At 39.4% G+C, this 26,457-nt stretch overlaps 1 protein-coding gene across 3 annotated transcripts in view; it reads right to left on the reverse strand.

Annotated features, from left to right (window-relative positions):
• DYRK1A (dual specificity tyrosine phosphorylation regulated kinase 1A) overlaps positions 1-26,457 on the reverse strand; it is a 111,516-nt gene that overhangs the window by 44,279 nt on the left and 40,780 nt on the right. For all 3 annotated transcript variants that reach the window (XM_083608754.1, XM_083608755.1, XM_083608753.1), the window contains one exon: positions 16,899-16,980. In XM_083608754.1, coding sequence (XP_083464880.1) covers positions 16,899-16,908 — 10 coding nt within the window. In that variant the 5' untranslated portion in view covers positions 16,909-16,980. The remainder of the gene's footprint in view (positions 1-16,898; positions 16,981-26,457) is intronic.

Raw genomic sequence — 26,457 nt, forward strand, 5'->3', positions numbered from 1 at the left:
ATCATTCTAAAATATGATCCTAGTGAATAGAAACCAAACTGGATAAACTAAACCTAAATTGGTATCATTCACTGGTGGGCATTAGAAAGATCACTTGATAGTGGTAAACATAAAAATCTTTGAAGCTTCTCTTGATGGGCATATGAATGTTGGGAAATTCCATTCCACCTTTAGTTGCAGACATGGAACTGTTGAATGTCACATGTCTGTTTACATACCAGCACAGCTTGCTGGGAACTTCCGTTGTGTGTATAGCTTTTGCTTTTCACTCTCGAACTGAGGAGACGACATGTTTTCTTTGTCCTGATTTATGCTTAATAAATCTGTAGTTATTAGTACGCTTCCACAAGCCTCACGCCACTTCTGTTTGCGCAGTATGCTCTGCTAATATAGTATGCTCAGGCTTTGAAGTTGCTGATTTACGTCGCACCAGAGATCGGGGGATCGTCACAGCTGGAAGGGCATGATCCAGCTGGGGGGTAGCCAGCTGGCATCTCGACCCCCGAAGGATGCCAACAGTGAATACAGGTTACAAAACAACACAAAACTCCTTGTACAAGATTGTACTAAGATCAAAGAAATGGTCCTGTAAGCTTTATTCTCACTTGTGTGCCTGGCTTTGGGAATTTTAAATGAATATATCTAGGCTTCATAGTAACTTGTTAGTCCACAAATAGTAGAAATTCACTTACTGTAAAATCTATACTTCAGTAAGACTAGAGTACCACCTTTGTAAAGTGGAAGAATCTACTTTCAACACCACTCCTGAATCCAATGCAAAAGAGAAATGGGGAAGTATTCAACTAAGTAACTGCATTAGCACAAGGAATAGCACTAGCACAATGGGCTTTCCCTTTCTCCTCCTCCGACAAGCAACCTGTACCATCCCCAATCTCCTCCTGAGGGTTGAAGGGAAACCCAGAACAGATGGGGGCATAGGAAAAGAGAGGGGGAGATTGCTCAATTGTGCAGGGTGATATCTTTATGCTGACACAACAATCTGCTTAATGCTACTCTGAATGCAACCCATAGTGTTGAGTGCATATTGCATATTGATGATGCCCAAGAGTGAAAGATTGAGGAGAAATTGTAGGGTTGCAGTTCCAAAGGAGCCAGGCCTAAAACATATTGAAACAGATCCAGATAATCAGCTTCATCCAAGACTATAAGATAGGTGGTAATTATCTTCAACATAATTATGTGTCCCTACTTTAATCCAAACTGTGCTGGAAGAAATTGGACCTGTCCCAATTTACTGGACATGAATATTTTTGTGGGGAGGGGGGATACTCTATTCCTCAACAAAGCCTTTATGCTCCAAGTTAGAAGAGATCTGACATACAGAAGATTTTAAGGTGTTTTTTTTAATCTCAAAAGCTCTTTTTAGAGCTACCATGTTTTTCACCACCACAAATAAAAAATCTCATTCATGTACTCCATCGTTAATAAATCTGAAACAAACAGCGATTCACGTTCTCAGTTCCTTCATGAGCATGTTAGACATTACCAGTCCTTAAAAATATTGACTATAAGTATCATAATGTGGCTAAAGATTGTTAAGTTATGGATATCCATTAATTGTCTGAAATATGAGCGCTTAATCGCACCTCTCCTGGATTTCACTTATGATTAATAGTCATCATGTATACATGATTTTTTTAAATCACTCCAGGTAATAGAATATGAAATATGCCTGTGACTGGATGAAACCCCATGTAGCAATCATGCTGACAAATCCATTATTTTCAAATTCAGGACAGCTTCCATGGAATTTCCTGACGCAATATAAATTCCACTGGAACTGAATGGCATACCAATGTCCCTAGGCTCTTTGATTAGCTGGGCTTCACTAGGCCTTGAAGAGGCTTCTAGGCAGCAGTGTGCACTGACTATATACAAACTGAAACTTCAGAGGCCTTGAACGCTCCAGTGCATGAGCAGTGATGGGCAATGGGAATAGCTCTCATGAATCTATGCTACCTTGAACTCACTTAACAACTACAGAAGGCCTTTATGGCTTCTGATCAACCATGGTAATCTTCTGGGTCATCTGTTGGAATCAGGCTTAGGAGACATTGTTATACAACAGTTCCATTCCTTCCAGGATGATAAAACTTGGAAGGTGACACTATGGGCATTTTGCTCTGCCTCAGAGCCTATGGCTTACAGAGTCCCTCAGGTCTCTAATTTGTCCTTCATGCTTCTCAACATCTACATGAAACCACTGGGGTAAGTAAGCTGAAGCTCATCAGTATGTTAAGACTCAGCTTTACCTTCATCTTCCTTTTCAGGTTCCAGGGAGGCTGTTGAAATCCTGAACTAGTGCCTGAAGTCAGTTTTAGATTGGATGTGAACAAACTAGTTGAAGCAGAATCTGAGCAATACAGAGGTGCTGTGCATAGCCTCAGCTCCAGAAGGCAGTTTACAAGCTGGGCTGGTACTTCCCCCAAAAGTCTTAAATATGCAGTTAAGAATGCCCCTGGATCCAGTGAAGACATCAGTAGCAAGGTATTGTATTGTATTGTATCGTCTTATCTTATCTTATCTTATCAGTTTGGGCTATTATGCCAATTAGGACCCTATCTGGAGAGGGTTGATCTTGACTCAGTGATCTATGCTCTGGTCATGTCAAGAACAGACTATTGCAATGAGCTCTACATGGAGTTGCCTTTAAAGAAATTTCAGCTAGTCCGGTATGTGGCTGGACAATCAGCATCTGTAACATTTTTTATATATCGGCTGCACAGCATTTCCAGGCCAAAACATTATATTGGACAGTCTGCACCTTCCTGCCCACAGGTTAAGATCTGCTTCAGAGCCTCTCTTGGGGTGTTTAACCCTATGTTGGCAAAGTAGGTGACCACAAGGAAGAGGTCCTCCTCTATAGTGGCCCTACAAATTTGGAGTTCCTTTCCATCATACTGATGCCAATTTTGACATTGCTGAGTTTCTGGAAAGCACTGAAGACCTTTCTTTTTCTATTGGTCTCCTGTGTGTGATGTCTTACAGGCTGTGGTTTGGCTTGGTTGAGTTGTTTTTTTATGGCTCTTAATATTTTCATGACGAGCTTTACTGAGTCACTGTTTTTAAGCTAATGTATTATTGTTTGCCTCTTCTCTTATTGTTTTATGTTTATAAGCCACTTTGGATGGGTATTACCTAAAAAGTAGCCTTAAAGTATTTATATATAAATAAAACAGAGGCCTAGTACTGTCTCTAAAATCTGGAATGCATCACTCAGAACCAGGTACAGCTGTGACATATTTTGGTAAACCCCTTCCTTTGCCACTCCACATTTAATCACACCTTCTACCCAGGTAAAGCTCCAATACACTACAACATTAAGTTTTAGGAGAACACTTGAGCAATATTTTTTACATTCTTTGTTCATCTGTGTTACCGGGTTGGTAAACAATGGGGACATGGGGACATAAGACCTTTTCAGAGGTGATCCTGCTCCATAGGAACTTCCTTCCTAGGGAAATATGTATGTCATTGTTGGTCTTCAAGAGAACTTCAAATGATATTTTGTTCCAGTCTGTGTTTTGTTAATTATAATGTGATGTGCTTTTAAATTTGTATTGTTGTTACTTACAAATTATTAAGTTGATGGAATATTTCATTTTATGATGGGATTTAAACTCTCACAAACTGCCTTGTGAGGGCAGTGTACCTGTAAGTCAAGTTTAAAAGTTTATGAATAAGTAATTTATTTACTCATATTGCCATTGTTTTGACCAAAGTGGCTAAGCAGATGTTATACTACAAAATAAGCCTGATCCAGAAAAAAGACTGTAGATCAAATCAATGGAAAGCATTTAGACATTTCTTAGTAATTATTAATTTTTTATGACAGCAATGCCTTCTCACAACTCCTAAGTAGTTAAAATCAACTTAAAGAGAGCCAGAGATTTAGTGCACAGTACACACAGACTTCAGTATTTTCACACGTCACATACTCCGTACAATATTGTGGCACCATGCAACAACTTCATAACATATTGATGTAGCACCCTCCTCAATTGTGCACCAATGGCATCAGTTGCAACAGACAAAAAGATGTGAAAGGAAGTTGACAAGCTACAAGGAAATAATCAGGAACAATTAACAGCACATAGTTGGAAAGAAATTTCAAATTCCTAGGTATCATTAAGCTATGAGAAGTTTGATGTGGCGGGCATCTGGCATGACTCAGCCACAATAGGGGCCAAAGCTAGTCCAATGAACAAAGTCCAAATAAGACCCACATAAACTGGCATTCTCAAATGCATCCCATGCCTTCTGCTCAGTATCCATTGATATCACAGCATTGGCAGGCAAATAGCCTTGGCTTTTATCATCAATTTTCCCCACTGCTTTGCTTTCTATATTCAATCTGTCACCAAATCCTGCTGCTTCTCCCTATAGAGCATTGTCTTATAATACCATTTATGCTCCGATTCATGCTCTATTCTTGTTACCACTTACATTTTCCTTTCTGAGCTTCCATTGTCACACCCGTCTTCTCAAAGCTTATGCAGCCTCAGATTGTTTTAGTGGCTCTCTGTCTTTCACTTGCAGGTCCTCTCTAGTACCCGTAGGATTTTCTTCTACATTTGCCATTTACAGGTATGAGCGCGTGCGGAATTTTAAGGGAGCAACTTATATTCAAGTATTGTCTTTTTCTCTCCCCCCCCCCCCATTAATTTTAAAAGTGTGACTTATTTGCGGGTGCAGCTTATATTCAGGCCAATAAGGTAATGAGTATCCTGTGCTGAGTTGGCAGAAGGTGCTTGGCTGTCATTCCCTATCTTTCACCCTTCTTTTCTCACAGTGTTAGACCGATTAGTGTAGGATTTTGTAGTGAGATCTTGAATTAGAAAAAAAAAAATTTCCTTCCAGTAGCACCTTAAAGACCAACTAAAATTTTTGTTTTGTTTTGACTATGGCAGACCAACACGGCTACCTATCTGTAACTTGAATTAGAAACTTTCAGCAGACATCCTACTACCCTGTTTAAAGATATGCACTTATTAAGTCCACAGGAGTCCACCCACCAACAGAGTAAGTATACAAAGATACTGATTCTTGCATGTACTGATCTCTTAGTTTGCCTGCACAGGAGACCCCCAACTTTGCCTCAAGTGTTCCAATCTAGATCATCTGGGCCCTGATATACTCACACGTTTCCTTTCTTTTTCTATCTCATACCAGCTGCTCTTTTCATCACTTTCACTTTCTCAATTCAAATTCAGAAGAGCCTTTTATAACTGGCTCCCTATATTTTGTCTTCCCCTGGTGACAACTTCTTGCCCTGATGTTGCTTTTTCCCAGACAAGAACCCAGTGCATCATGCATTCCCAGTTCCTCCCAATACCTATACAATTGCCAGACTGTTATGCTAAAAACCTGTGTTCATCAATTCTTTATTTTTACACTATAACCTAAGCATATTCACTTATAAATATATGCCAAGCATCTTTTCTGCTAATTTTGTGGCTTTTAAACGGTTTTTAGTTATGATTTTGTGTAAACCCTCATATTACCTTCTGTCTAAGTATACTTACTCTAAACATTATTTATCAGTCACATATTATATGAATATGCACATGTTATTCTAGTCCTCAGGATATAGTGGTGAAGGAATCCGTCTGGCTTCAGCCTCAGAAAGGGGCTTGTGTGTGCTTGGGGCACAGCTGGGATTTACACATGTAAAGGAAATTAAGGGATAGCTGGATGATTCCATAATATTTTACATTTGGACAAGCATAACAGATTTTGTAGAAGTAAGCAAATGGAATGCAAGATCTGTCTTAAAGCCAATAAAAATTAAAATCAAAAGTATATGTAACTGTGGTTTGTCTGTAGTTTCCTAAAAAGGTAATTTGTGCTACACAAAGAACATAAGTTTTAACACCTCAGATATAAATGGAAGATGCTCCTCAATTATCTGACCACGAGCAAAGAGTCTTCTTCAAATATCTACTTCAGTAAGTTGGTGCACCTCAATTAAACCTAGAGATCTCCAACTAAATATAGCTTCCCATTTTGCCTGAATTAGGAAGCAGTGGTTACCAGTTTTACAAAAGCCAAATCTTAAACCACAGCTTGAAGTTAAAGATCCTAGTTTCTTCCAAATGTTGTAACCATAGATTCCTGATTTGGAGGGAAACAGGAGATTATGGTTAGTTGCCATCTTCTAGGTTTAACATTTTAACTAAGTAACAGAAGGGGGGGAAATGACCGACGTTGGATGGTAACACTAAACCATAATTTGTTTTAACATTCTTTGCTAAACAAGCCAGGACCAGGCTCATTCAAACAAGCCATGTTTTGTTTTGCTTAATGTTGGCTTGTTTTACTACCATTTCCTATGAACACCTAGTTGCTATACTGAGGACCTTTGCAAAGTCAAGCTATCACCGTATCATCAGTTCTATCACATTAACTAGCCACAGAAATGGGGTGGGAAACACAACACTCTTCTTCCAAGAGATTATCAACCACTATTGGCATGCCCCTAAGCAACATGCCATCCTAAGGGTTTCTCCCACTACTAAATACTCCTCACAAAGGCTGATAGCTCCCTTTGTGAACCCTTTTCTCCAAAACCCCTTGCCCAGAAAACAAATGTATTTCTCACTGAGGTCAATCTTGCAATAAGGACCCTGTTACTTTTCAGTTCTGTACTAAATTTCACTCATAAGTTGCAAAAAAAAAAGGGCGTTAGGAATAACTTGGGTCCTTAAGATATGCATGTGGGTGGGTGGATTGTTAACAAAGACAGAGTATAACAGGAATAGAGTATGGCTGGTGGACACTTTTACAAAACTGTGCAACTGTATTTCCTAAGAACGTAAGAAGAACCTGCTGGATTCCCTTCCGGGTTCTTTTCTCTGCCCCACTGGATGACCCTCTGCCTTTACAGTAGTACCTTGGGTTACAGATGCTTCAGGTTACAGACTCAGCTAACCCAGAAACAGTACCTCGGGTTAAGAACCTTTCTTCAGGATGAGAACAGAAATCACACTGCAGTGGCATGGCGGCAGCGGGAGGCCCCATTAGCAAAGTGGTACCTCAGGTTAAGAACAGTTTCAGGTTAAGAACGGACCTACAGAATGAATTAATTTCTTAACACAAGGTACCACTGTAGTCTCCCCTTTCTAGCTCTATAACAGTAACTAGGTATATGAGCCAGGTAGCAGATGTATGGGCCAAATGTATGATGCATTATTAGCTCTTTCTAGTCTGTATGTTTCTCTATTTATTATATTTCTTGACTGTCCTTTACCATAAGGTCCCAGGATAGGTTATAAAAATGAAAGACACAATTATAAAACGTTTACAACCATAGAACAAGAAAATTGTAAATACAAACAAATCCATATATATACAGTGGTACCTCAGGTTAAGTACTTAATTCGTTCCGGAGGTCCGTACTTAACCTGAAACTGTTCTTAACCTGAAGCACCACTTCAGCTAAAGGGGCCTCCTCCTGCTGCCGCGCCGCCGGAATCCGATTTCTGTTCTCATCCTGAAGCAAAGTTCTTAACCTGAAGCACTATTTCTGGGTTAGCGGAGTCTTTAACCTGAAGCGTATGTAACCTGAAGCATATGTAACCTGAGGTACCACTGTAAAACAATTAAATACAATTCTATACATAAAAGCAATTTTAAAAGATCCAATACAGATGCAGACTAGGATAAAGATATCCACATAAAAGACTTACTGAGCGTGGAAGTTATTTCATAGGCACCAAGAAGGCAACAGAAATGGTACCTGTCTAATATGTGTTGTTGTTGTTGTTGTTGTTGTTGTTGTTGTTGTTGTTGTTGTTGTTGTTGTTTAGTCGTGTCCAACTCTTCATGAGGCAATTCCTATAAAATGGTATCCTCTCAGGCAGAATGCAGTGAACAATTGGGTACGTAAGGGGTGAGATGATCTTCTGGTTATATTGTCCCAAGCTGTACTTGGCTTTTACCCAAGTACTAGCACCTTGAAATTAGCTTGGTAGCTAACTGGCAGCCAGTGCAATCCTTTCAACAGCAGCATAATATGTCAAAGATAACCTGACCCAGTGTAGTCAAGACATCACATTTCACACTGCGTGCAGCTTCTGGGCCAACCTCAACAGCAGCCCCACATAAGAGTGCATTGCAATAAACCAATCAGAGCATAGAATACAGTGGACAGGCTCTCCAGGTCTTAAAACAGCCATAGATAACTCTCTTACCCACCAAAGTTGGTAAAATTCACTCATAGCCACAGATGTCACCTGGGCCTCTAACAACAGATGGATTCAAGAGCACCCCCAGATTATGAACCTGCTCTTTCAGGAAGAGTACAACCCCATTCAAAACAGGCAATTGACCAAATATCCAGACTTGTAAACCACCCATTCACAAGGGCTGCCATCTTGCCCAGATTCAGACCCTCATCCAGTCCACTACCAAATCCAGGCACTGGTTGGCCAGCATGTGCATGGCCTCTACTAATTCAGATATTACAAAGAAATATGCTAATGACACTATGACCCAAAACTGCTAAAGACCACTCCCATGGCTGTCATACAGATGTTAAATAGCACTGGAAACAAAATGCTATCCTGCGGCACTCCTCAGCACAACAGCCAGGGGACCAAAATACAATCACTCAATTGCACTACCAAAATAGTTCCTGGAAATAGTGAGATTATTATCTTAGGGCGGTTGGAAAACTAAGTCAGCTCAGGAGGATGTCACGGTCAAGGGTATCAAAAGCCATCAAGAGATAAAGTAAAAATAATAGTCACACTTCTGTCATCCTTCTCCCAATAAAGGTCAGAGTGACCAAGGAAAATTCAGTTTCATATGTAGGCCTGAATTCAAACTGGAATGGGTCAAAATAATCTGTTTCACCCAAGAGTATTTGCAGTTGTTGCACTACAACCCTCTTTACCACCTTACCCCGCAAAAGTGGTACAGTAAGTCTGGAACTTATGCAGGGGTTACGTTCCAGGGATTGCACCTAAAGTCAAAATCACATAAAGTCAAAACACATTGGGATTGCCAATGACTTTTTTCCTGGATGCCTGGCCCCTTTCAGTCCTTTTTTATTTATTTTTTAAAATTAAAATGCCAAGCATGTAAAGCTGAACATCTCTTTCAAGGCAGTTGGGATCCCTCACTTCTGTAAAGACACATTGACCACACCCTGGATCCACATAGCCTTACCAACTGGCAAGAGACGATGGCCTGCTTGTTTGGGCAGTTGTAGGAAGTAGAAAGAGAAAAGAAAGAGTGGGAGAACAACCCAAATGACAGCCAGAGTAACAAAGGAGAGACAAGACCAACCATACACCCACATGGGAGGTGCGGAAGGAGGCCATACCAGACCCCATTCACATACACAGACAGATTAGAGGGGGGCGGATGGGAAAACAAGCTTTAATAGAGGAAAAGCTTGAGAGAAAACAGCAAATCAAGCAGGAAAGACAGACCTGCCTATGTCAAAGCAAGAACATGACAGACTGAAGTGACATGGTGCGTCCTGGGAGTCACCTGCTTCCTAAGACATTGTGCCTGCCTTCAATCATTTGGTAGGGCCCTAAAGCCCAACCCGACTGGCTCCCTCCCACTACATACTAGCTTTTCTGTGAGCACATGTGCATGCATATGTGCCTACAGAAACACTAGCAGACCTGGAATCAGTAGTTAGTTAGCCTGGTTGGGTTCAGATGTCTAAACAATCCAGTGTTGAGCTAAACCATTAGGTCTTCAACTTTTGGATCAGAACTCTTTTTCAGGTCCCAGCCTGTTTCAAGACCAAGCAGCACTACCATCACTGCAAATATATAGTGAAAAATTAAGAAATTGGTACCCAACTGGTTGTTTGGATAAAAATTGGGCCCTGGATCTGAAACGGTTGGAGACTATTGAGCTAACAAAGCATGGTTTGGTATTACATCTGAATGTGGGTAAGTGAAGTAGCTTGGTTGGTTTTCATGGAACAGGCACTTCAATGAAAGGCATTTTAGCAAGTAAAACATGTCTTGGTACTGTAGAATGCCCAGCACATTTTAATATACTGTCAGAAATAATGGCTGCTATAGCTTCTCTTTCTCATGTTGGCAATAATACTTTGGTCAACAATTTCAAAATAACGAACTATTATTATGCTGTCTGAGTTTTAAAATAGAAATAACTTTAAAAAGTCACACAGCTGCTCAGAAATTTCCAATCTCAACATTCCAGACATCTATCATTCCACAGTTTGTCATCTCCAGCTATAATCAAAATATTGTCACGCACATTGAATGAAAGGCAATTTTTAAATACTCATATACTTTGATTTCTTTGTTAGCCACATGCATCTCAGAAAGGAAAACTTCACTCCTGGAAGTACCCTAATGGAAACAAGTATCACCTCAGTCCCACCTACACCTTCCACAAGAGCTAGCATAGTTTTTATTACTTGTTTTCCAATAGCTTTTTCACTTTCAGTAAAGCATACTTATACATAGGACCTCGACATTTACTTTCAGTATTTAAATAAAAATATTTTGAAGCTCATAATCCACCTTGGGCACCTAGAGCTATTTTATTTATTACATTTTGAGACTGCTTTTATATATACATGGCCCTCAAATGTTTTACAAGGGGGGGGGAATGAAACAAAAAAGCTTGAAGTATAAAAAACAATCTATTACACAATTCAGTTAACATAGTTTTCAACCCACAGTTTTTTTATCATAATTATTATAACTTGTTAAACACAGTAGAAAGTAAATACAATTAGACAATAAGGAGAAATATTTATCCATCCAAACCCTAAAAAACAATATAGGTTTAACTAGTTTTCTGAACAAAATAAGTGAGTGGGATGGCAAGCAACCCTAGAAAGCAAACACTGTTTTTAAAATCCTTACTTCTACTAGGCTAGCCTCTATGGAATACAGTGGTACCTCGGGTTAAGTACTTAATTCGTTCCGGAGGTCCGTACTTAACCTGAATCTGTTCTTAACCTGAAGCACCACTTTAGCTAATGGGGCCTCCTGCTGCTGCCACACCGCCGGAGCCCGATTTCTGTTCTCATCCTGAAGCAAAGTTCTTAACCTGAAGCACTATTTCTGGGTTAGCGGAGCCTGTAACCTGAAGTGTATGTAACCTGAAGCACATGTAACGCGAGGTACCACTGTATTGTTGTTGTTTAGTCGTTTAGTCGTGTCCGACTCTTCGTGACCCCATGGACCAGAGCACGCCAGGCACTTCTGTCTTCCACTGCCTCCCGCAGTTTAGTCAGACTCATGTTTGTAGCTTCGAAGACACTATCCAACCATCTCGTCCTCTGTCGTCCCCTTCTCCTTGTGCCCTCCATCTTTCCCAACATCAGGGTCTTTTCCAGGGAGTCTTCTCTTCTCATGAGGTGTCCAAAGTATTGGAGCCTCAGCTTCACGATCTGTCCTTCCAGTGAGCACTCAGGGCTGATTTCCTTAAGAATGGATAGGTTTGATCTTCTTGCAGTCCATGGGACTCTCAAGAGTCTCCTCCAGCACCATAATTCAAAAGCATCAATTCTTCGACGATCAGCCTTCTTTATGGTCCAGCTCTCACTTCCATACATCACTACTGGGAAAACCATAGCTTTTACTATACGGACCTTTGTTGGCAAGGTGATGTCTCTATACCACTGTATAGAGCTGGCTAATTAGAGGCATCAGATTGTTAGTAGTTCAGATATGAAATGTCCAAGCTATATGGTACATGCTTGCTACACGGAATACCATGATGTGCAGTGGTTCCTGCATTTTGGTTGGTCTTTGCAACCAAATGTATGGTCTTTGGGATATCCCTGTAAGAACATAAGAAGACCCTGCTGGATCAGGCCAATGGCCCATCTCCTCCAACATCCTGGTTTCACAGTGGCCAAACAGATGCCTGTGGGAAACCTGCAAACAGGATTCGAGCACAAGGGCACTCTCTCTTCCTGTGGTTTCCAACAACTGTATTCAGAAGCACTGCTGTCTCCAACTATGGAAGCAGAGTACAGCTAATAGCCATTAATAATCTATAATCCTCTTTTAAAGCCATCTAGGTTGGTGGCCATCACAGACTCCCGTGGGAGCGGCTGCCATAGTTTAACTATGCACTACATGAAGAAGTGATTTCTTTTATCTGTCGTGAATCTTCCAACATTCAGCTTCATTGGATATCCACGGGTTCTTTTCTCTAAACTAAAAAGTCCCAAATACTGTTATCTTTTCCCATCCCCTTGATCATTCTGGTTGTCCTTTTCTACAACCTTTTCCTCCTCTATCTACAAAACCATTTTTGAGATGAGACGACCAAAACTATACACAGTATTCTGAATGTGGTTGCACCATAGATTTGTATAACAACAATATATCAGCAGTTTGATTTCACTGGTTGGTGCTGGGAAATAAGCACGGATGAACAGTGTGCAATTCAATGGATGTGTGGTGACTTGTAATGTGTTGTCAGAGGGTAAAGGATTCTCCACCTAGATTCATGAGCTGAGTGGATTTATTAACTCTTAATGATGAAGAGGAATTTTCTGCTATATTATATATTATATATAATATAATATATTATATATATTATATAGATGCCAAAATATTTCAACCATCTCTAAAGGTCTGCAACTAGCCTTCTGTAGAAACAGGAAGCTTGGCTAGCTAGAGACTTGTCTCACACAACAAGGCTTTGTTTTATTATCTAATATGTATAGATATTACAATTATTATTTGCAATATTTATTATCAGCATGTGGAAAGAGACAGTATTTTTCTTCTACATTTTCAGCTAGGTAGTTTGAATTTGAGCTTTTACCAAATAAAGGATAAAGCATGATGCTTTAACAGTAGCCTATTCTCTTATTGCTGCAAGCATGGCCCTATATTCTATGGGAGTGCACTGATTTACAATAACCAATGAAAAATTCAGTCCTGAAAACGAAGCCTAAATGATAGTTCTGCCAATAAGTTAAGTGGCTAAGGGCTGCAATCCTATATATGTGTACCCATTAAGGCCTTACTCTAAGGTTAAGTAGGTACAGGTTTACAGCCTAAATCATAATCTAAAGATAAATTTACATTTTATAATTTAGATCAGGAATTGTCTAACTATATGTTTCTCAAACAGTCAAAATAAAACAAAAAGTATGTACTGGGGAGAAAAATAATAATTTCTTGTGTTGCTTGTTTCATTTAAATATAACCTGTAAAGCTGTTTCTGCATGAAGGACTTGTGCAACCAAGAATTGTCAATCAGGAGATCATTGGCATGCATGCATAAATCCCTCTATCTTCCTCTTTCCCTCAATTAAATATGCATAGGTTTTAAACAGAAGCAAACAAATCTGAAGACCTGCCATGGGATGTGAGACACTGGTATTTACAGCTTTGACAGATTCATATTCTTCTGAATTTCATATTATATTTAAGTAAAGCCTTAATATAAAGTATCAAAATGAATTATATTAAGATAAAGCTTACTGTCAGTACAATCTGTCATAACTGAAGTCATAAATGCTCAGATTTAGGATTTTATATATTAAGTTTATTAGGTAACCAATGTCTTATTGTGCATTAGTCAAGACTTACACTTAATAAACTGTTAGTTTTCTTAACTCTCAATGAGCACAAATCCCAAACACCTCTCCATTAAAGACAGCAAATGTATGAAGCCAAAACAATCAAGTACAGTCATTACTTTTGATACTTGACTTAAAGTACTACTGCCACTATTGCCAGCTGCTGAGTTTCTCTCACCAACAACACTTGGAAATAAATAAATTCTGAATAAAACAATATTTCTGAAGTGTCTAACAGCCAAAGCATTCTTATTTTTTTGAATTAAATTCAGAAGTATATTTCACTCTAACCTGCTCTCTCCAAAGGAGTAATGATTACCCTTTCTCTAAGAGTCCACCCACTAGGTAAATGAACCTCTGGTCTTGGCAAGTCTCCTTACAGAAAAGAAGCAAACACAGAACATGCAGCCATATCTTTAGATGAGTAGTTTTGGTTTATAGGAGCCTCTATTTTCATTAATTTCTTTCTTGGGACACACTAAGTTCTCCAAGGACACAGTGTTTGGAGCTGACTGTCCCAAATCTTAAACAGCAAAAGCAAGCTCTATACCTTTTTTTTATCACAAAATGCTTCACCTACCTGAGGATTATAAACACAGCAACAGACCTATAGCCTATAGCCCAAAAATATGTACTGGAAAAATGGAACAAGGAAATTAGGTCTCCTGTAGAAGTAGTAGGGCTGCAAGCACTAATTAATGTATGATCAGCTAATTAAAGCATTAAACAAAGACTATTTTTCTATGTAAAAGGAAAAATGGAAGGAAATATCTGGCTTTTGAGGACGAGTGTTTATAAATGTAAAATATGGATACACACACAAAATATTAAGGCAGAGATATGTAAAATATAAATAAAATATGTAGTGTTTATAGTTATCATACTGGCTTTCTACTGGACCCAGTCAATAAATCCCAAACTTTCTGTCCTGTATCTCATTAGGATTATCCAACAAATTCACCTGAGCAATTCTCTATTATCTGCCCTCTACTTGGGTTCTTAAAATAAGTTCAGTTTGAAAGTTCTGGCCAATCTTACACCTAACTTCATCCATGACTGACTTGAAAATATGCACTACTGAGTTAAATGGTTCATGTTTCCAAGTAAATGCACATAGGATTACAGCACTAGACTTCAAATGAGTGATCTTGCTTAGTGCCCTTGCAAGTATACAGAAAAAGCGAAACAGAAATCCATTAATTTCATGATTGCCCTCACTTAGATACAATTCTGAAATCATGTGGAAAAGGGTGATGGACTGAGTGATAAAATATTTTCAACTATCAATCTAGTTAGAGCCTTTATTCCATTTATTTGAAAACGAATTTCAAAACGGGAAACATGATTTCTCTCTCTCTTAATGATAGCCTTTTAAAATTAAAATTACTTTAAAATTCATTCACCCTGTTTGCAAGGTACTCAAATTCTTCATTGCTGGTCTTCCTTTTTAGTGAGGTCTTTCCTTCCACCTTGAAAAATAGCCAGCAAGCAAGCCTCTGTTATGACTAGTAGTTCTAGCCAACAGCTCCAAAGGCAAGAAGGATCTCCCCAAGAATCAGATATAGTTTCAACAAGAGGTTAGACCAGGTGTGCCTAACAGGTGGCTGATAGGCCACATCTGCCCCCCAAGAGCTTTTTTGTGGCCAACAGCTCAATGAATTTGTCATTTTAAAAGATTAAAGTAAATACTTTTTTTAAAAAAAACTGTTGATTGCTCCACCGCGATGATGCCAATAGGCTTTGTGCCGCCCCTCAAAAAATGTGTGTCTGTGTATACATATGCACATACCACTCTATTTTAGATAAATACAAAAGAAAAAGCATTATAAAGAGAATATATTTACAATCATTCTGTGAAAGAGCTAAAAAGATACAATGTGACACGTTATTCTGGAACTTTAGGATTCAGCACATGAAAAAGGATACCCATCTTTCAAAAAATTTATTTGATTGTAAACCAAAGTCCTTCTATAGCAAATTAGCTGTGTCATGAGGGAAGGGGTGGGGCAAGCTGCTGTGCTAAATTCTCCCAACACTGGAGGAAAAAAGGTATCCATCAGGGTTGGTGGCCACTGTTAGCCTGTAATCCTTTTTTAAAACCATTCAAGTTGCTGGCCATCACTGCCTTGTGTGTTCAAGTTCACTTTTGTCCATCTGATGCTTCAAGAAGTGTGAACACTTTTTAAACACACTTTTAAGCAAAAGAAAAAGGTGGAGAAGAGGTAAGTGGAAAAGATGTGAGAAAAACCATCTTGCTAATTTAAAAAATATATATCCAATATTCCAGGTGATGGTTAAAGGCAAATCTCAGGACAGCAAAGACAGAAGACTCCACAGTAAACTACATATACAAAAACACAAGATAATCAATGAACCACAAACTTTTCCAGTTCTGCACTATTCCCCAAAAACACACTTCATTTGTCTTCTTATTATGAATTGTTTTATAAAATAGAACTTTAGCCAAAGAAAAAAAAGCTTTATAATATTCAGAACTCTTAGGGGGGGACTGTGATGGTTGAAACCATTTTTTGTACAATATATAGTTTATACATAAACAGTAGAGGTAGGTAACCTTTTGCCTTCCACATGCAGTTGATCTACAGCTGCCATCATCCCTGACCAATGGCCATGCTGGTTGCAGTTGATGGGAATGCCCTTTACTTTCAGTATAAAAATGCAATACAAAACTATCTGAAAAGTAATAATCTTTGCCAACATTATTCTATAAGCCATGTTACTGGGAATAAAACTATTGTGGTTCACAAGCTGATTAAACTCTGAATAACTTGAAACCATTTTTCCATTCTTTTACAAGATGCCAAACTTGCTATTTTAATACTTTTTTATCTAAGTTATGCCTCTCAAGCAAGAGTTTCTGATTTCCCTGCCCACAACATGCAGCAGAATGAAATGGTAGCACAAAGATACAATATAACAGAACATACCACTTCAGTCCAGACAATCAATCAATCAATCAATCAATCCCCTAATTAAAAATGTTTTATGTAAATAGAACAGAACAGCAAATGGTTGAGCTAGAACTTTTCAACCTCATGTGCTAGTTTACTGAAACATGTTTCCTGTCATGGCTTCCATGGTGGGTGGAATATAAAGCTAACTGAATACATAAAAATATTCTACCACCTCATAATGCTTCGTGTACAACCAGCTGATGTTAACCGAACAAGCTTTTTTGTTTGGTGACTTACTTGCCACAGGTTACCAAGATAGTGCCTATTTACAAGTCTGACTTAATAAAATCAAAGTATACAGTGATTAATATAAATCAGGAAACTTATAGGTACTTTGAAACTTAAAGAATTACCTGTATGCATCGTCTTCTTTCAAATATCATACCATCCTGTGGGGTGGGGGGTGGGGACGTGGGGAGAGGCCAGCAGCAAACACTGTGAACACAAAAAACATTAGTTACCTATGTGGATTCAGACACAAGCTAATAGGGTAAGAACACAGGAACCTGCCTTATCCCAGGTCAGAGTATCTAGACCAGTAATGATTAGAGCTGTTCAAAACCTTCAATTGCCTTTCTTTTAACAATTTGAGAAGGGGAGGACACAGAACATGCTTTCAAAAAGGGTAGAGTGGGAGCAAAGTTCAAAGAAATTTATTCCTGTTTTCAAAGGAGGGGGCTGTGCTTACCTCATTTTACTGTTTTTTCTTCAAGCATTGTGTAAAGTAAAAGCAGAATGAAGCTCTTATGCCAGCTACATTGCATAGTCATGTGGGAAACTAAGGAAGTGCTGCCACACTGGAAGCCCTGCATGGCTGAGTGTGTGCATGATGATTTTAAAAAGCTTTAAGAGAACCTTAAGAGCTTAGCAGCACTTCCTGGGACACCCACATGACTACACAACGTCATGCTGTCACCCCAAGAAGTGTTGCCAAACTGAAAGGCCAGAATGAGAGTTTCATGCTGCCAGAATGGGCAAAGTGGTTTTACTTACACAACATTTAAAAAAAGACTTCCTAGGCCACATTGTACAGTAAAATAAGTTGTGTATGCATCTCTAAAAATGTTATGAGAAATTTGCATTGCACCTATGAAAGGTGCAAAAATAGCTCCCAAATTCTCCAGGAGTGAATGGCCATGTGAAATTGGGGAACAAGTTTTGGCCTAGCACTAGTGAAGGCTACTCTGACTGGTAATAGTTGTCCAGGATCTTTAACAAAAGTATTTGACAATGCCTGGAATCACACCCTTACATCCCTATATAGGGGTTATATATGGCAGGTATACAGTGGGTAGGAGGCAAAACAGGATGACAAACTCCTCCTCATATTCTTAGGCAATGACAAAGAAAATTCAAAAGAGAGAGGAGATGGGACAGGGGCAGGTTTTAAACCTCCCTGACAAGACTGGAGTAGCCCTAGGAAACTAAACATCACCTGCTCTCTGATCCTATTTAATATGAGATGCCAGGGACTGAAGCGGGTGTCTTCGGCAGGCAAAGAATGTGCTCTACAACTGAAACATGGTCCCTACTTTAGAAATGTTCATCCAGACTGTGTCTGGGCTAACCATCCTTCCAGAATGGCCATTCTCTATTACAGTCAGCTGACTTAGTACAGTGTGGCCAATGACCAGCACATTGATATAGCTGGAAACAATTCTGTGTGCAATGGTTCCAAATCCTGGTCAGAGCATTTGAAATCCACACATCAAGAAAAGTGTCTAAATCATATAGAGAGTTTCAATGACAGCAACATGCATTCTTCTCCACAATAAGCGCAATACACATAGTGAGAGTGGCTTTCAGAAATTATGGTTTTCACATGGAGCTGCTGTCATATTGAAATACTTCACCCATCTCCAAGTGGTAACAACGTTATAGTCGCTCTATGCAGGATTCTTTCTATTATCAACATCTATATAATTTCCTGAATCAACTTACGTACCTTAATCCATAGTTTCAGAAGGGTTATTTATGTTGCTCTGTACAATGTAACTTATTTTTCCACACTCTGCTTCTTTGTCTACTTCCTATGTCTGCTTACCAGACTGTAGACCAAGCACATTCCTTTGTCATGAGTAGGGCTGGGCGATATCTGGTTTTCAACATCATGATATATCACCAGCTAAATATCATTATATACCAATATATCACGGTGTCTGAAATAAGGATGGAGTTATGTAGAGGCTCTGGCTGGCTTCCCACATTGTGATTTTTGCATAGTGCATACACACACACACACACACACACACACACACACACACACACCATGATTCGCAATATCTTGCCACATCAAAAATTATGATACTGATAACACCATATGGATTTCAAACAGGTTTTGGATGATACATCAATATATCACCCAGCCCTAGTCATGAGAAAGACCAAAATCCTGGCTGAACTCTACCATCTTATGAATTCAAGCTCACCTTGATCACACTTCATTTAATAAAGTCACTAGCTTACAAACTAGAAGAATGGGGCAAAAATATAAAGGCACAACACAATGAAGCCAATTCTTCATTAGAAATGGACTAACAAATATCTATTATATTATACTCACTTTCTCCTGAAAGTGTTTGTCATACACTGAGATCTCAGTCACAGGGACTTTAAAAATAAAAAATTCAAGTATATATAGTGCCTACTAAAATGAAATCCTCATTGATCTGCTACAACTCTTATAGACTACTATCATAGTACTTAGGTATTTAGCAAGAACTTAGGCAACTGCTTAGTTAAGCAAGTGAAGCTTCCTTCTTATTTATGGCATTTCTAAGAAAATTACATTTTATCACTCTCCTGTATCGGTCTCTACACTCACAGCATGCACCGTAACCTTCCAACAGTTTGACTTCACCCCCCAAGGTGCATTCCTCCATTGTCTCCCAAGACAGACAGATGCCAACAACATTTTATCACACATGCATGCTAATATGCTCTACTAAACTCTAGGGTTTGAATCTGATTTTCCTCTTAAGTTATAATTTATTGTCTAGAACTGTCACTTTTACTAGAATGAGGCTTGGGGACCTGTGGCCCTCCAGATTTTGTTCAGCTCCCATAAGCTCCACAATGGTATGTGGAGTTGTATGAGTTGCTTAAACACACTACAAAGCACTCCCGGTAAACTCCAAAATATTAGTTATCACTATGAATAGGAAAATTAATTGAGAAAAATGTGGATGCTAGATAAACAAACCAAATTAAGCTTATCTCATAGTCAGTTAATTACTCATTAGACCTATTTTGCACAGAAAGGGATGATATCCAACTAACTTGTTCCATCAGTGCAAGAATCTACACTTGTGCAACAGAACTTCCCCCTCTCCTCTCTTCATACACTTCATACATGTCTTGTGTCCTCCCCACATCTGTTGCAGAGGGCTGGGGAGGGGGGAGCCCAGGACAGATTTAGGAGGCACACAGGGGGATAAGAGAAGGAAGATCCATTGTGCAAGTGTAAACCTTTCCACTGATTAGACAAGTTAACTGGATACTGACCAAAATGCTTTAAGTCATTTCACACAGTCTACAGAAGACACCTTTTCTGTTGGATAAAATATTTAAAATAAATTACAAACCTACAAACATGATGGTACTGAGCAACAAAGGATATGTAGCATCTTATCACTATATTATAACAACAGTAGATTGGTGGTAGAAGAAGCTGAAGAGCTGAACATATCCAGTGTATATTTTTTTTTAACCTTTGGATGGCAAACCCTATGGCATGTAGTGATCAGTGTGTGTGTGTGTGTGTGTGTGTGTGTGTGTGTGTGTGTGTGTATTAAAAACCCATCAATTTTGAAATACATTCACAGTGTGGAATACAGGAGGGAAAAGTGGGGGCTGCTGTTCAAGAAAAACCCTCTGGCACATGGAACTAGTTGTATACTTCTTTGGATTCAGGGCAGTCTGGTCCCAGTCCTTCCTAACAAACTTACTTTTAGTAAGAAGTCCATGCAGCATGCTACAAACAACAGCATGCTTAATTCTTTTGACATTAAAAGCCAAGGTGTTTATAATTGCAAGTTTTATTTTTCTGGCATTTTCAGTAGTGTATGTTTTGCCAGAAAACAGCCTTTATATTATGATAAACTTTTCTAAGAGCTATAGATGAAAGATAATAGCATTATTCAAAATATGTAACATCAGTGAAATAGTACTACAACTTCTAAAAAGCTTTACCTACAAGCCAAGAGAAAGAAATTTAGAAAAAGTTGAGAAACCTAGTGAATTTTTAAACAGATCCAATTCAAAGATACAGTCCATAACACTAAACCTTTTACACCAGGAATGGGGAGCCTTTGGGACTCCAGATGTTGCTGAACTACAGCTGCCGTCAGCCCCACTAAATATGGCCAATGGCAAAAGATTATGGGAGCTGTAATTCAGCATTATCTGTAGCACCAAAGGTTCCTCACAACTGTTTTACACTGTTGAAAACAATTATAAAAACAAACTCATAAATATGATATTGCCCAGAAAAAATACTTGCCCATCTTCCCACTCATACCTATCAATTTTTTTACTCAAAATGGAGAACTGAACAACTTGTACAAAGTTTCACTTCCTGGATACATGGAAAGCATTCTTACCACAGGTGATCAGATAGATTGTTATTTAAATGTTTCTACAAAATAAGATATTAAACAGTTTTCTGCTCTTACTATACATTAAATCCTTGATTAAAAAGTGATTGAAAAGCAACACCAGCATTGTAATGAAGGATGTTTCCTTTAAGGCAAGTGAAAATACTTCAACCAACCACAGCTGATCACAAGCCAGAAGGGTATCATGAATGCAGAATTAAATTCCCATGACAGAAAGATCACACATTCACAGAAACTAAAGTGGGAGAAAGTACTCAATAATAGTAACGAAAAGGAGGAAATAAAAATTTAAAATAATGGTTGAAACCAAACACCAAGGCTACTACAACATAGACTTTCTTCAATATTAAACACAATTTAACTATGCATGGGATTAAGGTTTCTTGCAAAATGTCTAATCCAAGTAAGGCTATTTGCACACTTACACAGAGGAAGTAGCAATTACTGAAACACAATGGATGTTGTTCTTCTGTCACTTTTTAAATTGTACAATGCAAGCACATGCAAGCGTAATAGCACCAATGCTATTTTTAGATTTTCAGCGCTATTGAGCTTGTATACACTGCTGTTTCAGCCCTCAAGTGCTGTTAGAATACTGTTCACAACTGTAAAAGTGTGTTGTTTCCACTCTGAGGCTCCTTAATTTAAGCAGCCAAGTTCCATGCAACCTGAAAGCCTCTTTGCGCTGCTCTCAACTTAAACAGGAAAACGGTGATAAGCAACAAGACCACAAAATGCCCCAAGTAAAGATCAGTAGATAAGAAATACCAATGCTCCACTATTGTGGTCATGATCTGTACACATGCACTTCCCTCATGCCACTGGGAAATATATCTGGCAAGAGGACAGCATACATGCACTAACCCAGAAGGGGTGGGGGACTTGTGAGGGTTGAGAAAATTTGATTTCTATTATGCCACCACAAAGAGTCATCAGGATATTTTGTATTATCCCATATACCAATTTCATGAAAAAGGGTTGACAGGAAGGAAAAGTGGGCTACTTCTAAACCCAAACTTCTCTCCTTCAGCACCAAAGGACAGCAGAGGCCACCTTCACTACTGTAAAAATCAGAGAGTTTTGTGTCTGAGGACATATACTACAGGGCTTCTCCAATCAAAGCATAACACACCCGTGCTCACTACCCAGATCCTTTGCAAAGGTAGCAAAGGCTGTCTCTCCTCACTGTATATTTGAACAGGGGGTAATTTGCCTCTCAGCCTCCACCCCAGTCCTGCCCAACAATGCTTTTAGGAGCAAGTGTGATATGAGGCCCTCTTCACTATCAGAGGGGTCATTGTGAGGTGGGAGAAAGCTGAAATCTAAATCTGATTTACTCCTCAGGTATGCCTGATGCACCAAGTGTGATTCATGGGTCACAGAACATCCATGTGCAAATCCAAAGGGCACAAACCATGCAAAAGTAAATGCTGTGAAAGTGAAAAATCCATATACAAAACCTAATATTTCTGTGCTTGAGTTCATGGCACTTCAGATTTTTTTGTCACTGCTGAGTAAGTTTATCAAACTTATTAAATACTGAAGGACCAAACAACTAGTAAAGTCAAAGGTGCAGTCTGGCATCATATTTAAAATCATATGTAGCATCCATTGCACTCCTCACCAGGATTGTGGCAGTGGGAAGAGTAATTCTTTCTACCCACACCATTGTCCCAAAATCCCCTATCCTGAGATTGCTATTTGACACAAGAGGAAAGTTACTAGGGCACAGATAAGTGTGATTAGACTACCCTGTCCAGGAGCAGATGCAGTAAGTGAACCAGCCATAGCTGGTGAAAGACACTCCATGGGGCAGAAATAACTGAGGATCTAGGGTAGCCCATGAATCTCAAACCTGCTCATTTAGGAGGAAAGCAACTAACTGAAAGTGGGATCCACCTGCTCACAGCAACTTAATTTTGTCATTATTCAGGTTTTGTTTACTGATGAGAACAACCAAAAAGATCCCTGATCAAGTAACACAGAGACCTAGTTCAGAAACCATTGTTTCCTGTTCTGAGAATATGCCGAAATGGGCCTTGGCTCACATTCTACCCTCCTTCATACCGGAGGGGAGGATATTTGTAACACTTCCTTTTGCAGTTTGGAATAACCCAGTTTCCCACTGCTTTCAAAACAGGAAAGGGATTTGTTCAAACCACAGTTAGCTAGAAAGAAAAATATTCAGATGGAGTCCATGGGGAGAATCAGCGGAGAACAAAAGTTCAGCAAGGAAACAGTACCACGGACAGCTCTGAGTGAAGCTGGGAGTGATTCAAGGTGGAGACTATTCAGCTACAGGCAGAATCTACAAGCCTGTATTTGCAAAGAAGGGCAAGAGTTCAGGCAGGGAAGCAGAGTCACAGATAGCTCCAAGTGAGACTGGGCAAAGCTCAAGCTGGATGCAAAGCATCCCAAAGCAACCATCTGGAAGTACAGTGGTACCTCGGGTTAAGAACTTAATTTGTTCTGGAGGTCCGCTCTTAACCTGAAATTGTTCTTAACCTGAGGTAGCACTTTAGCTAATGGGGCCTCCCGCTGCCGCCACCGCACCATTTCTGTTCTCATCCTGAAGCAAAGTTCTTAACCCGAGGTACTATTTCTGGGTTAGCGGAGTCTGTAACCTGAAGCGTCTGTAACCCGAGGTAGCACTGTATTACTCAAGCAGAGATCTGGAATCAACTGAGTTTAGGCACCCTGTAGGGGCTTGTTGCCCATAACTCCACCATCCTCTGAGAAAATGGCTGGTGTTTAAAGGATGCACTCCTCAAATGCTAACTTCAGCTGGACTAGAAATAATCTCTGTCAAAGATCTGGAAGCAAAATACTGATAATCAAAATGGAGGCAGGACCGGCTCCTCGGGCTCTTCTCACATAGGACTGTTTGGCATAGTAATTTCTTCTGAGGCCTGTTGTGAAGATACATTGGCACTTAGGCTCTGCCCTCCTCAGTCCCTTTAATTCAGGGGTCTCCAAACTTTTTGAGCCTGGGGCACATCTGAAAATCTAAAAAGCTGCTGTGGACACAACAAAATACCCATTTCACAGAAGAAAAACTGTTGCAAAACATCTACACCCCACCCCGAAATAAGCAGGCAACATCTCTCCAACAAGCACGTGTCGCACTCATCAAATAAAAGCAAAAGGCAGGAAGCAAAAAATACCTCAATTTCTAAAAAATGGAGAAGGAAGCGTGACAAGGACCAAGTGCAATGTCTGAGAGCTTTGTGTTGTCGATGGGCATCATGTTACTCACTTAGGAACCTCAGAGGCCACCTTGGCATAATGGTCTTAACGCTGCCTATCCTTATGGACAAACATACTTCTTTGATTTAACATAATCACTGATATTGAAAAGTTACAAAATTCTTGAAGGTTAACTTTGTAATCAAGATTATTCAACATTGGGTTTTTTTGTTTTTTGTTTATAAACTCCAAAGAGACTTGAACAGTGGTACCTCAGGTTACAGACGCTTTGGGTTATGCATTTTCAGGTTGCGGACTGCGGGAAACCCGAAAGTACCGGAAAGGGTTACTTCCAGGTTTTGCCGCTTGCGCATGCACAGAAGCGCCATATCGCGTTACGTGCATGCACAGAAGCGGCGCTGCAGGTTACGAACGTTGCGGACGTGCCTCCGTCATGGATTATGTTCGCAACCTGAGGTTCCACTGTACTAGGCAAAACTAAAGACCCATCTAACTAATATTGTTGTATGCCCCCAGGTGATATATAAATACAATAAATAAATTCAGTACATTTAATTTTTTATCATTGATACTGTTAAACTGCCAGAATCTGGAAGTGACAAGCTGCCACTTAGGGACAACCACAGCCAAATATCTGTCCTGGTCACTGCACTAAATTATTTCTGCAGCTACCGTCTATGTGTCTAAATTAAACTTCTCAAACTGTCCACAAAAAGAACTATTTGGGTGGTCTGCAGAAAGATTGCAAAACAGTCAATATCTGTACTTGGCTGTGGATATGGTTCATTTTTTTCTGACAATAGAAACAAAGAGGCCACATTTATCTTGGTTTATCAAGCAAGCTAAGAAGGCCTTGGTGTAGGGCTCACAATTTTCATAGCATGGAGCTAGAGCAGTCTGCTTAATTTTCCACTAAAGGTTTACAAAGTAACGGTACCCTTCTCAGCAGCCTGACTAGGGCCCGCAATTTTCATAATGTGGTGTTGGCTTTGATAATGCAAGTGCTAAATGAAAAAAAGTAAATTTTAATACACACAACATACAAAACATGTATGAATTATGAGAAATACATAATATAACAGATAAGAATTTTGCTTAATAAAATGATATCATCAATGAGTACTACCCATTTAACCGTGTGTGAGAGGGAGGGAGTAAGGGAGGGAGGGACAGAAAGACAGACAGACAGACAGGGAGAGAATGACTGATTAATCTGATACTAATATGATCTAGTTGCTAGGGTAAGAAAAATGCTCTATACTGACTTTAAGATCCAGATTGTATTGCTATTTAATATAATAAATAGTTCATTTATTTTGTCTAACTTCTTGGAAATGATTAAGTGTTAACTTAATCACTGAGGTTATATACCATTCCTTTAAAGCTGAAGTGTTATATAGTCTCTATTTGGACGCTCTAACTAATTTTGCTGCTGTTAAAAGGCTACTATTAACTCCAAATGTTTCCATTACGACACCTAGTAGTTTTGTTTAGCTGAGTTATAACCTTTTCCCGGAAACTTTTCGGGGTTTGTTATTTGTTTACAAGTCCATCATGGGTGAGTGAAATTGAGATCATTTCGTCAACATTTCCAACAAATATTGCTAACTACAAGGTATATAGTTGCTATTTTTGTGGTGCCATGTATATACAATATAAAATATTTGGGGGAAATTCTTTTAGATTAATACAAACGGAGTTGCTGGGTCCATTACAAAAAAATCTATTTCCACTGATCATATGAAAACGTTTATATAGCTCCCAAGGTCTCCAGCAATTTTCAACTGGTGTACACCAGAAGTTTTCAACCTTTTTGAGTCCACAACTCCCTTGATCAATTGCATTCTTTCTGTGGCACCCCTGTGGGGCTCAGGAGCTCAGTTATGTCACCCCTTGCATGCAGAGCTGGCTGCCTCTCACTCTTTTCTGAACATCCTCCCTTGCAGAGTGTTCCCCCAGCCTCCTCTCCTTTCCTCTCCTCTCACCTTGGGAGTCCTCTGGGCAGCAGCTGCTGCTGCCTCTGGTCTCTGAGCTGCCCCAAAGAGAGGTGCTTTGTCACACTGCCCCACAGGGGCTTGGGAAGAGGATG

The sequence above is a fragment of the Podarcis filfolensis genome (genome assembly GCF_964270895.1).
Source record: "Podarcis filfolensis genome assembly, chromosome: 4".
NCBI lineage: Eukaryota > Metazoa > Chordata > Lepidosauria > Squamata > Lacertidae > Podarcis > Podarcis filfolensis.